Source organism: Molossus molossus, unplaced genomic scaffold (genome assembly GCF_014108415.1).
Source record: "Molossus molossus isolate mMolMol1 unplaced genomic scaffold, mMolMol1.p scaffold_m16_p_4, whole genome shotgun sequence".
NCBI classification, from domain to species: Eukaryota; Metazoa; Chordata; class Mammalia; order Chiroptera; family Molossidae; genus Molossus; species Molossus molossus.
The window spans coordinates 3,375,222-3,388,747 of record NW_023425377.1 but is presented as its reverse complement, the minus strand read 5'-3'; the positions used below and the strand labels follow the sequence as shown (position 1 = coordinate 3,388,747).

Genomic DNA, 13,526 nt, shown 5'->3' with positions numbered 1-13,526 from the left:
TGGCCGGTTTGGCTCAGCGGTTAGAGCGTCGGCCTGCAGACCAGAGAGTCCTGGGTTCGGTTCCCGCTGAGGGCACATACCTCGGCTGCAGTTTGTCCCCGGCCCCATCTGGGGTTCTGTGGGTGGCAACCAGTTGATGTGTCTCTCTCACATTGATGTCACCCCCCCCCCCCCCAAAGAGGACAGTGCAGGCTTCTGTAGGGCGAGGGGAAGGCGGCCACCTTGCCTAGCACATGAGAGCAAAGCATGCAGACTCTGCTGCTTCTCAGCTCACATCCCATCTCCCTCGTCCCGCTCTGCTCAACCCCCAGTTCCACTGGCGTCTGGTGCTGCCTGTCCTCAGCCCGCTGGTGACTCTCTGGTGTAGATGTGGTATTGATCAGCTTTTCCCACAGTTAGTCTAGGTGGCTAGCTCAGTTTCAGCCAGTTGGTCCCCTCATTCCAGCTTCTAATAGGCTATTATCTGGGATTATGGGGCCTTTTTTTTTAATTCCTTTCCGGAAATTCTGGTGGTGCTTTCGGTTGGAGTCAAATAGATACTTGCATGTAATTCCATCATGTTAACCTGGGAACGAATGCTGTATGTTCATTTGCCTATAACGCATCTCCCCCACTAGAATATAGGTTTCCGGATGACAGGGATGTGTTTTGTTCATTTCACACTTTCAACACCTAGACAGAATACACAATTGGCCTTGAATGAGGGACCTAGGTAGGGTACATGATTGCATACACAAAAGGCAATTGATAAGTAACTGTGTAGCACATTCAGAAACACACACGGTCTAATATTTGCTTATTTAGTTTCAATTTTAACTTTTTTGGGACCCTCTGTTTCCACGGAGAACATTACAGATAGATGCTCAAAGCCAAACTTGGATAAGTTTTAAATTAAAGCTAATTTCCATATGTCGATTGTACGTTAACCTTGTTATTTTATAGTAACAATCCAATCTTATATAAGGTGGACTTGATCAATCTAGAGAAATAATGATCTGAATGTGGTGGCTGTGCCATGTGGTGGCTGAAAAACTCATGTCCTGTCCGAATACAGTCCATACTCAAGGCAGACTATAATCCAGCCAGCGATTACCTCTAGATTCTAGACCTGGAGCGAAACACATGGCTGAATCCCTCAATATCACATCTGAGGATGGCCCTCAGCCTCTAACTTCCAGGACGTTATTCTCTGTGGAAAACTCTTTTCTTTTTTACTCCATGAAGACCTACAAGAAATCCTACCCAGACCCATCTGTTAACTCTCATCTCTCTGAGGAGAGCCCTGTTAGTAGCGTGAATATAGTTTTTTGCCTCCTGATAAGCACTATATTTGTATATTTGTACCCCACTTACAGCACTGAGCACAGTGGACCTAGTATCCTGGCAACTATGTCCCTGTCTGGTTTATTTACTTTCGGGCCATAATACACAGGCAGCACTCAAATGTTTGTGCATTTGAGTTAAACTATTGACCTGAGGCCCCACCCTTTTATTTGGTCCTTTCCTAAAGACATGAGGGTAATTATACTTAGTATTTTAGGTTTGTCAGATTTTTACTGGAAATTTTTATCAGCAAAGGGGACACTGGCTCTTGAAATTTCAACTCCTTTTCAAGGGAGATCTTTTTTTTTTTAATCCTCACCTGGGGACATTTGTCCATTTTTGTTCAGATAGAGTGGGAGGCAGGGAGGGAAGGAGGGAGGGAGGGAGGGAGAGAGAGAGAGAGAGAGAAACATGGACATGAAAGGGACACATAGAGTGGCTGCCTCCCCCACGACCCCAACCCGGGGACCGATCAGAATCCTATGTGCCCTTGGTCGGAATTGAACCCGCGATTCATTGGTCTGTGGGCTGCCACTCTAACCGCTGAGCAGGGCTCAAAGGAGATCGTTATGAACAGAGCAAAGGAGATGTCCCTTGCCCTGGGAAAATGTTTATTTTAAAGTAATTGGCCCTGGCCAGTTTGGCTCAGCAAATGAACGTCAACCTGCGGACCAGAGAGTCCCGGGTTCGGTTCCTGCTAGGGGCACATACCACCAAAAAAAAAAAGTAATTGCAAGACAAAAATGCTTAAAAAAACCTGTGAAGAAAATACTTGATTTCCAAAAACTGTTACAACCCTGAACAACAGAGTGAAGTATAGGAAGAGAAGGCCTAAAAGATGGAAATATCATCTGAAATCAACTCCCCCAGAGGGTCCACTCTCATACAGGGTTAGGGGAGGGTAACTTTGCAGGGGGCAATGCAACAACCTACGGCAAAGCTTTACAAACATTCTCCCCTAGTCACCCAGGAACTCCATTTTGGGGAACATAGCCTAATTAAATAAACCTAGAAAGATTCTTTTTTTTTTTATCCTCCCCTGAGAACATTTTTTTTTCTTTCATTTTTTTGTTCAGATATAGCAGGAGGGAGAGAAAGGAAGAGAGAGAGAGAGAGAGAGAGAGAGAGAGAGAGAGAGAGAGAAACATCAACGTGAAAGGGACACATCAACCGGTTGCCACCCACACAACCCCCACCAGGGGCCCGGGGACAAACTGCAACCCAGGTACGTGCCCTTAGCGGGAACTGAACCCGAGACTCTCTGGACCTTGGGCTGATGCTCTAATCGCTGAGCCAAACGGGCCAGGGCAAAAGATTCTTTCACATGTTCATCAAACACTTTATCCAATAGGGACAACTCAACTATCTGATAAAAGAGGAATGGTTAAGTTAAGGCACATATGTATAATGGAATGAATAGTAAGCAGTCATTAAAAATGTTCTAATAACGATTCAGTATGACTTCACAATTTTCTTTAAAATGTGTTTATGTATATAAAATAATAACTGAGAAGAAATATACCAAAATATGGGCACTTGAATGGTCTGCTAACAGAACATTATCTCCAGGACTTAGAGTGACAAGGGAAAAAAATCTGGGATGTTCTTAATTAAATTACTTACGGAAGGTTGACCAGTGAAAGGGACAGAATAGTTAGCCTGTTAATAGCTGTGGGCCAGCTAACAAGACTGCTCACATTCCTGAGTATAGGTCGGAGCTTTGAATGGACTTCCAGGCGGATAATTCCACCATTATCTAAAAGAGAGGATAGCCAGGAGCCATCAAACCCCAGGAGCTTATATTTCTTGCTTCCGTGTGAACTTTCTAGACAGCTGCCTACTACCCACCCATAGGAGCAAACCAATGGAGCCAACACTTCTTCCACTTGGACTCTGCGCCTATCCCACAGCTAGCCCTGATGCACCTTCTCCCACCCATTTATCTGTAGCCAGTGTAAATTCTTTCACAACCGCCTATATCTTTCTTCCCCCAAATGTTTCCATGGAAGAGCCGGTCAGCTTCAGGACAGGGACACGTTGCCTTCTCCACTGGTGCTGCAGCAGGTGGTTGAGACTCCACGCCCCAGGCCCTGATCTTTTCCAACTAGAAATGGCCCAATAAGCCCATGCTTTAAAAAAAAACTTCCAGCCCTGGCCGGTTTGGTTCAGTGGTTAGAGCGTCGGCCTGCGGTCTGGAGAGACCCGGGTTCGGTTCCCGCTAAGGGCATGTACCTCGGTTGCAGTTTGTCCCCGGCCCTGGTTGGGTCTGTAAGTGGCAGCCACTCGATGTGTCCCTTTCATGTCGATGTTTCTCTCTCTCTCCCTCCCACTTTATCTGAACAAAGTATCAAAAAGTGTCCTCGGGTGAGGATTAAATAATAAATAAGTAAATAAAAAGACTTCCAGCTGTGGTAAGGTTTTTGTTCAACCCAAGCATAAGACACAGTCAATGCTGAACGCATTAAAAATAATAGACAATGTATACGCAAGGGAAGAAAGTTCACCTCTTTGGCTGAAAGAACCTCGGTTATGTCTGAATAATGGTGCGATGTATGGTCTTCTCTTCTTTATAGTTTTGGGTTCCGAATTTTCTAGAAGGGCCTTGCCGACACATACATTACGCTTATCACAGAAAGGACAGACCGACGCCCTTGGTCGGGCCTCGGACTGGAGTTGATGGAGTGGACAAGAATCCAGACACTCGCTCTCCCTTCCGGAGCGGGACCGTGACGTCAGCGCGCAAAGACGTCGGCCTGCGCGCCACGCCCTCCGCCCCTCGCGCCCCGCCGGAGCAGAGTTCTGCCGAGCGTGTCCGAGCATTCCCGGGCGTCCCCGAGCGCTCCCGAACGCCCCCGAACGCGCCCGAAGCCGAGAGGAGCCCCGGGAGCGCGCGGGCGGGAACGCCCCGCCTCGAGCCTGGGAGCGCCGGCGCCGGCGCGGGGGAGGGACGGCCGGATGTGAGTGGAGCGGCCATTTCCTGTTTCTCTGCAGTTTTCCCCAGCTTTGGGTGGTGGCCGCTGCTGGGCTTCAGCTTCCCGTTGGAGGAGGGCGAGGTGGCGTGGACAGCGGCCCCGGCACCCCGCGCCCCGCCGCCTGCAGCTGCGCGCCCGCCCGCCTGCCGCGCCCCGAGCCCGCCGCTTCTCGCCTCCGCATCCGGCCGCCGCGGCCCACCGAGTGGCCCAGATGCAGGCCATCAAGTGTGTGGTGGTGGGAGACGGGTGAGTGTGCGGGCCGGGGCCGGGGCCGGGGCCGGGGCCGGGGGGCCGGGGCGGGCCGGGCGCGCGGGCGCGCGTGGGGCCTGGGCTCTGGCTTCTCCGGGCGCGGGCTGGGGGCGCGGGCCGCCTCCCCTCCCCGGGACCCTGGCGCGGGCCTGGCTCCGGCCCTTTCCCCTCTTTTTGGTGGGGGAGGGAACCGCCGTCGGCGGCCGGAGGGAAAAGTGAACTCCACCCTCCGCTCTCCCGGCGCCCGCTGACCGCCGGGCCACGCTCCGCCGGCGCTGCCTGTGCATTGCGTGGGCTTAGAGTAGCTTTTCTTAAAAAAACGACCCTTTCTTGGCTTTTACATCAACGTCTCGAGCCCTCTGGACAGCGTCCGAGCGTCCGTCGGTCACAACTGAGGAGTATTTGCCTGGGCTGGTTTCGGGGACCCTAACCCGATTTCCCCAGGGGTGTCTTCCATTGGTACTTGGCCACTTTTTTAGAATTTTCAAGACGATTCTTTTTTCCTCTTTCCGTGGATAATCGTGTACGATTCCAGACGCGAGGAAGCTGGGTGGTAATTAAGGCTGTTCGTGTGTTCAGAGCGCCGTGTGGTCATAAAAAGGGGAGAAATTGGCCTCCGCTGCTCGCGTTAGGTCTGGGGCGCAGCAGAGCGGGGCTCCTTGGGCCGAGAGGCATTTCTTTTCATTACTGTCTGGTGGTTACAGGCCTTAGAGGAACACAAGACTTGTCTTATGCAGTTTTTTTTGTTTGTTTGTGTGTTTGTTTTCCTCCCGTGGAAACAAGAATCTCAGTGTAATCCGAGCAAAATTGTGTGTCTCAGCTTTGCTCGAGTAGTTAAGCGTGAACAGGGAAGCTCCAAGAATTACTACCAGTTTCGTCAAACTCAGGATGCAACTGGTACATTTTTAGACTCGTGTAAAAAGCCGAAGGAAGAGTTCTGGCATCCCTGTTCCTTTTGATTACTGTTCCCCCAACTCATCCTTAGGACCGCTGGTGCTTGTATGCCTCTCCATGAGTTTATGAATTCTGAGTATTTCGATCGTTGTTAGACATTTGAAATTGTTTATATGAGTTTAAGAGAGAGGAGAAAAAAAAAGGTCGGATTGCTGATGTTTTACCATCTAAGCATCAGTGTGTCATGTTCTTATGCAAAAATGTTTCAAACTAAGACATAAGCACAACAGATACATTTAGTTTATGTAATACAGGTTTAAGTCCATCTGCTGTTTGTATTGTCTTGACTAGTCAATGACTTGTTGAATGCCTACTAAGGGGTCTGGATCCTTCCTTCCCATCTTGGCCCCACCACTTAGGAGGAAACCCTGAGCTATCACTTCATCCCCCAAGAGAGGGGCCTCCAGGGGAAGTTGTGAGGGTTAAACAAGATGTTGGATATTAAGTGCCTGGCAGATGCTTAGTAAGTGCCGGCTGACCCTGTTGTTATTGCTGTTCCTGATCCTCTGAGGCTCTGGGCGCTGTGAAGGAGTGCTAACACAGTTCCTAGCCTTCAGTTTTTTAATACTGTATCTGACATTGCTGTTAACTAGTCTAAATTATATTAGAAGTGAAATGTGCCTTTACCGAAAAATGTGAAGCTGTATTATTTAACGGACAGTATGTGGAAAACACCAGTACAAAACTTAGATACCTAGTTTCACATTCCAAAAGTATTTTTCTGCTTTTACCCAAATGAAATATATTCCTGATGATAAAGTTGGAATGTTTTTTTGTTTTGTTTTGTTTTTTATTTTCAGACAGGGAGGGAAGGAGGGAGAGAGAGAGGTGAGAGAGACACATTGATTGGTTGACTCCCACATGATCCCATTGATGACCGGAATCAAACTCTTGGTCCAAGGGCCAATGCTTTAACTGCTGAGCCAAACTGGCCAGGGTGGAATGTTCTTTTATTCAAAGATTGTTGCCCAGCTGGTGTGGCCTAGTGGCTGAGCATCAACCCAGGCACCAAGAGGTCACCGGTTCGATTTCTGGTCAGGGCACATGCCCAGGTTGTGGGCCCCATTGATCCCCATTTGGGGGCATGCAGGAGGCGGCCAGTCTATGTTCTTTCTCATCAGTGTTTCTCTCTCTTTCCCCCTCTTCCTTCCTCTCTCTCTAAAAAATCAATAAAGAAAACAAATTCAAAGATTGTTAAAGCTGTTAAGTGTAGTTATAAATTTCTTGGAGTTAAGAGTTACTTAATGTGTGGAATTTTAGTCAATTAAGGGCAGTTTAAGCAATGAAAGCAAACAGGTTCCACAAATTGCAAGCTTCCTCATTTTAAAAATGTTCTTGGGAATTATCGTTAAAAGTTATGTCATAACTGTGGTTTTAAAATTTTATTTATTTTTGTTTCCAGTGTTTAATTGGGTATGCACACAGGCATGACATGAGTTTGGATTCATTAAGACCGCATATGTCATAACAGTTACAACTAAGATGAATTAAGTTATATTTATCTAATGGATTATTTCCTATATTTAATTGGCATTGACTTTAAAATATGAGATAAAACTTTATTTATTTATTTATTTTCTTTTTAATTTTATTTTTGTTACACGTTTCTCCTTTTTTACCCCATTGACACCGAGATAAAACTTGATTCTTTTTTTTTTTTTTTTATCCTCACCCTAGTACACTTTTCCACTTTTTTTTTTTTTTTTATCCTCACCCGAGGACATTTTTCCATTTTTTGTACAGATAGAGTGGGAGGGAGAGAGAGAGAGAAACATCGACGTGAAGGGACACATCGAGTGGCTGCCACCCGCACGACCAACCAGGGCCGGGGACAAACTGCAACCGAAGTACGTGCCCTTAGCGGGAACCGAACCCGGGTCTCTGCGGACCGCAGGCCGACGCTCTAACCGCTGAGCCAAACTGGCCAGGGCCACTTTTCCACTTTTTGTTCAGATAGAGTAGGAAGGAGAAAGAGGAAGAGAGAGAGAGAGAGAGAGAGAGAGAAACATTGACGTGAAGGGACACATCGAGTGGCTGCCACCTATACAGCCCAACCAGGGCCGGGGACAAACTGCAACTGTGGTACATGCCCTTAGTGGGAACCGAACCCGGGTCTCTCTGGACCACAGGCTGATGCTCTAACCGCTGAGCAAAACCGGCCAGGGCTTGATACTTTTTTTTATTCTGAGGCAGTGCTTGCTAAACACAGGGTCTGTCACTTTTATTTGGGGGACTTCTGCCCCAAGATTTTCTCTCAGCTTTACTTAGGTAAGACAGCACCTCACATTCAAACACTTACAAACAGCCATTTTTAATAGTGTCGTTCAGGCTTTGGTTTATTAGAAGGCTGGCAGTGAATGTCTCAAAGCCCTCATTTCACTCATTGCTGCCCAGGAATATTTTCAGTTGAGCATAAAAAATTCATGTGTGCCTTCCATGATGTCATCTTTATGGGAATGTATTCACACCGGTTACTTCTATTGAACAATCTGTGATGGCATGATACATGATTTTTTTTTAAAGCTTCATGAATTCTCTCTACGTATTTCATTCTGAGCCATAGGGTGCCCTCTTTTTGACATGTTGTGAAGGCATTTGAATTCCTCACTGGCTTCTAAATTCAGGATTAGTCCTTGACTCTGATCTTGGTTGGTAAAGTGATACAATGCTTTTTTCTTTTTAATAGTGTGTCATTGTTTACTACAGCTATGGCTTATTTAGTCATTCTATTGGATGGTTAGGTTCTTTATTAACTTTTGTTATCTTTTGTGAACTTTTTTTTTAATTGAGTTTACTGGGGTGAGTAAACAGTTTACTGTTTAATAAAATTATGTATGTTTCACCCTGGCCAGTTTTGCTCAGTGGTTAGAGCGTCAGCTTTCAGTCCAGGGAGACCCGGGTTCGGTTCAAGCTAAGGGCATGTGCCTCGGCTGCAGTTTGTCCCCGGTCCTGGTTGGGTCATGCTGGTGCCAGCCACTCGATGTGTCCCTTTCACATCGATGTTTCTCTCTCTCTCTACTTCCCACTCTATCTGAACAAAATATCGAAAGATGTCCTCAGGTGAGGATTTAAAAAAAAGAAAGAAAATTATGTACGTTTCAGGTGTACAGGACTATAATACATCATGTGTATATTGTACTGTGTGTTCACCACCCCAAGTCAAGTCTCCTTCCATTACCGTTTATCCCCTCCATACCCTCTTCTACCTCCCCCAATCCATTTCCCTTTGGTATTCACCATGCTGTGTTGTCTGTATCTATGAGTTTTTCCTTTTTCTTTCGCTTAATCTCTTTTGCCTTTTTCACCCAGCACCCCCGCTCCCCACAGCTGTTTCAAATGATAATCTCAGTAAAAGTTTGAGATTTGGTTAGAGGAGGATCTGGAATCCATTAAAAAATTTTTTTTCTTTATTGATTTCAGAGAGAAAGGAAGGGAGAGGTAGAGAGAGAGAAACATCGATGAGGGAGAACATTGATTGGCTGCCTCTTGCATGCTCCCCACTGGGGGATTGGGCCCCCAACCTGGGCATGTGCCCAGACCAGGGATTGAACCGGTGACCTCTTGGTGCATGGGTCAACGCTCAACCACCGAGACATACCGGCCAGGCTCTGGAACCCATTTTTAGAAACCTTAAATCCACCTTTTATGATACTCTGTCTTTGTATTAATCGTCTAATGTCTTGGTACTTAATACTTTTTCACTTCTGCATCACCAGGTAGCTGTCTTTTTTTTTTTTTTTTTTTGGTACGTGCCCCTAGCTGCAACCGAACCTGGGACTCTCTGGTTCGCAGGCCAGCACCCCAACACCCCAACCACTGAGCCAAACCAGCCAGGGTGGTAGCTCTGTCTTATAATTATGGTCTTCCTAGAAAGATGTTTTATCAGGAATTCTTCTATAGATTTCTAATCAGTGTTACAGATGTCATCAGAAGAAATGTGAAAAATTTCAAACCTAGAAAAGTTGAAAGAATTGTCCATTGAACACATATATATACATATACCCACGCTTTGATTCTGTAATCAACATTTTGCTCTTTGTTTTATTACATATTTAACCATTATTGAAGGGAATGTTTTAAGAGGATTTAATAGAGAAGTTGATTTTGAAGGAGTTTGAGGGTGATAGACAGATATAAATTCTTGTTTTGAACTCTATCTTCAGCCGAGTCAAATATCATCTAACCCTAGGGCTAGGCTTGGTTCTAGAAGGGCAAAGGGCAGTGTAGAGTAAATGCTGCTTCAAACTTGAACTCTTATTGGTAGCATCTTCGGATTTGAGTGTTCTAGAAACTGCACAGAATCTGAATTCTTTGAAGCCTCCAACGGTGATAATGGGTGGCTTTCTATAAGTTGGTTGTGACATCCTCTGTTTGTCGCAGAACATTAGAATTTTGGTTTGGGTTTTTTATTTTTGTAGCATGAAATGACCATTACATATATTTTCTGAACCTGTTCTCTGCATAGTTATGTATTTACTTAAGGCTTACTGTTAGAGTCCCCCATTTCCATTTCCCAGTACAAATGGCTTTTAATTCAAGGTCTTTTTTAAATTATTATTATTTTTTTTTATCCTCACCTGAGGACATTTTTTGTTCAGGTAGAGTGGGAGGGAGAGAGAGAGAGAGAAACATCAATGTGAAAGGGACACATCGAGTGGCTGCCACCCACACGACCAACCAGGGCCGGGGATAAACTGCAACCGAGGTACGTGCCCTTAGCGGGAACTGAACCCGGATCTCTCGGGGCCGCAGGCCGATGCTCTAACCGCTGAACCAAACTGGCCAGGGCTCTTTTTAAACATTTTGAGCTTCCTGGATCCCTTCCTTTTTTTTAAAGAATCCTCACCTGAGGGTATTTTTTCCATTCATTTTTAGACAGAGTGGGAGGGAGAGAGAGAGAGAGACAGAGAGAGAAACAAATATCGATGTGAGAGAGAGATACACCAGTTGGTTGCTTCTCTCATTACCCTGACCAGAACAGCAACCGAGGTACGTGCCCTTTGCTGGAATCGAACCTGAGACTCTTTGGTCCAAGGGCTGATGCTCTTACCACTGTGCAAAACTGGCCAAGCCTCCCTTCCTTTTTTATTTTATTTTTTCTTTATTGAATTTTAGAGAGAGAGATAGAAACATCGATAAGAAAGACACATTGAATTGCTGCTTCCTGTACGTGCCCCACTGGGGGGTTGAGCCCACAACCTGGGCGTGTGCCCTGACCGGGTCCATGAGTGGATGCTCAACCACTGAACCACACTGGCTGGGCTATTGATCTTTTTTTTTTTTTTTTTTTGGGTACGTGCCCCTAGCGGGAACCGAACCCGGAACTCTGGTCTGCAGGCCAGTGCTCCAACCACTGAGCCAAACTGGGCCAGGGCTTGATCTTTTTTTTTTTTTAAGTTTTGATTTGTAGGTTTTGAGAATTAATACTGACATTTTCCCCAAATATTTTTAAGTAAAAAGCTTTCTTAAAATTCTAGTGGAAAAAAGTACATAAGAGGAACAAGTCATTGGCTTTAATCTTGGTTATTTCTACTAGATGGGGCAAATGCACAGGTAGGTCAAAGGAAAAGTGCTCATGTGAACTTCCTTCCAGTAGCCCCGCGTTCATTTTCTGGAGTTACAACATTTTTCAGAAATTAAAAAGAGGTAGAACCAAGCAGTTAATATATAAAATTGGAAATTCCAAAGCAAATAGTAACTTCCAGAAATTCTACAGCAGCATCAGTCCAGGCTGTGACCAAACACAGCTTCATTCATTCTGTGGGGAGGGCTGTGACTGCCGAGAGCCAGTGTTGACGGTTGGCTTCTTGCATTTCTTTGGGTGTGTGTTGAAAAGGAGTGAATAAATACACTAACAGGAGGTAAATAACCGTTTCCTGTTTCTTTTCATCTGTTTTAAAAAAATAAGTAAATATTTTAATCAGAGGTTGGACATGTAGTTATTTAAAAGTTATAATTTTATAATTTAAAAGTTTTCTTAATAGAATACAGATTTGTAGCTAATAACTGATTGGTAATAAAATATCACTCACTGTCAGGTTATGTCTTTACCTTGAATTCTTTTATAGTTCAACCTTTCAAAAGATAATGCTTCAGCTGAAGACAAAGTTTCAGGAAAAGAAAGTCCAGAGCTTAGTTTAAAACACAGTTGGTCGTATTTGCTGTAATGGCTTTGTTCCTCATATATATAGAAGAGACTTAGGCCAGGATATTAAAAGAAGTGCTACTGCACTTTAACATGAAAGTTAAAATTTTTAAAAAATATATTTTTATTAGTAATTTTAGAGAGAGAGGAAGGGAGAGGGAGAGAGAAACATCAATCAGTTACCTCCTGCACTCCCCCTACCTGTGATCCAGGATTGAGTCTACAGCCTGGGCATGTGCCCTGCCTGGTAATCTAACCAGTAACCTTTTGGTGCACGGGACAACGCCCAGCCAACTGAGCCACACCAGCCAGAGCGAAAGTTAAAATCTCTGTAGCTGCTTATCTTGGACATTAAGTGACAATAACTATGAACATTTTTGCACAGCAACATTTGTAATTTTGAAAAGAGGGTTACTTATGGCCTTAGACTCTGTTCTTGTCCTCAGCTACCACATCCAGCCCATGGCCGAGCCATGCTTATTCTGCCTCTGGTCTAGGCAACTCTTGAAATGGTCCCCTTCTCTTCACCCTGAAAGCCCCCTTGGTCCAGACCACCGGGGTAGTTACTGGAATGGAGCAGCAGCTGCTGCTTCCTGTTTTCCTGCCTCCATTCCAGCTTCCTCAGTCTTCTCTCCGTGCAGTGTTCAGAGGCTTCTTCTAAAAATACAAATCTAATGGCTTCTTGGCAACCAAAAACCTTCTGTGACTTCCCAAGTAGGATCAAGTCCCATGTTCTTAGCAAGAAGAGATGACAGCCTACTCATATTTTCCTCTACCATTTGCTTCGGTTTCTTTGTTCTTCAGTTATTCTGGGCTTCCCTATATGCTGCTGCTTTGTCTAGAATATTTCTCCCTTTCGTGTCCCTCCTCCTCCGAGCCTCAGGATACACCGCAGCCTCCTCTAACTACCCCCAACACTAGGGTAGGTCTCTTGCTGTGTGTTTCCAGAGCATCTTTGATAACACTTATTGCACCTATAATTTTATGTTATGACTGCAGTCTTCATTTTTCTTTTTATTGTTCACCCAAGGATATTTTTCCATTCATTTTTATTTTATTTATTTATTTGATATTTTCTTTATTGATTTTAGAGAGAGAGGAAGGGAGAGGGAGAAATAGAAACATCGATGAGAGAGAACATCAGTTGGCCGCTTCCTGTGTGCTCCCCACTGGGGATGGGGCCCACAACCTGGGCATGTGCCCTGACCGGGAATTGAACTGGCAGCTTCTTGGTGCAGGGTCGATGCTCAACCACTGAGCTACACAAGAGGGCTTTCCATTCATTTTTACAGAACGTGGAAGGGAGGGTGAGAGAGAGAAAGAGAAACAGCATGTGAGAGAGACACATTGATTGTTTGCCTCCCACATGACCCCAACCAGGGCCCAGGGTCGAACCTGCAACCCAAGTCCGTGCCCTTGACCGAAATTGAACCCACAACCCTTCCGTCTACAGGCACATACTCTAACCCCGAGCCAGACCGGCCAGGGCCTCGTTTTCTAATTAAGCAGTTGCATAAATTCCGTGAGGTCTTGTTCATTGCATCGCCTGGTGGACGTACTTCCTGGCACAACACACAATTTGCTGGCATAGGTTGAAAAATTTGTTGACAGACAGTATTACAGATGTCCCTCAAAAGTCCCCTCTTTTCCCCTTCCTCCCAGCCTCTGCCCCACCCTAGGTCTTCCTCACACTATTGTCTGTGTCCATTGGTTATGCATATATGTATGTAAGTTCTTTGGTTTAATGTTCACAATAGTTTTGGAATGGAGTGGGCAGTTTTGCATCCTTTTTACAGTTGAGAAACTGGAGGCATAAGGAAGTTGAAACTTTCCCCAAAATTCAGCCAGTAAGTGATAGAGTTGGTCATGGGTGAGTCTCAGAT

General features: G+C 45.4%; 1 protein-coding gene across 1 annotated transcript in view; it reads left to right on the top strand.

The window, feature by feature from the left end:
• RAC1 (Rac family small GTPase 1) overlaps nt 1–13,526 on the top strand; it is a 39,338-nt gene that overhangs the window by 11,518 nt on the left and 14,294 nt on the right. The window contains exon 2 of the mRNA XM_036242107.1: nt 4,291–4,541. Within this exon, the coding sequence (XP_036098000.1) occupies nt 4,291–4,541 (251 nt within the window). The remainder of the gene's footprint in view (nt 1–4,290; nt 4,542–13,526) is intronic.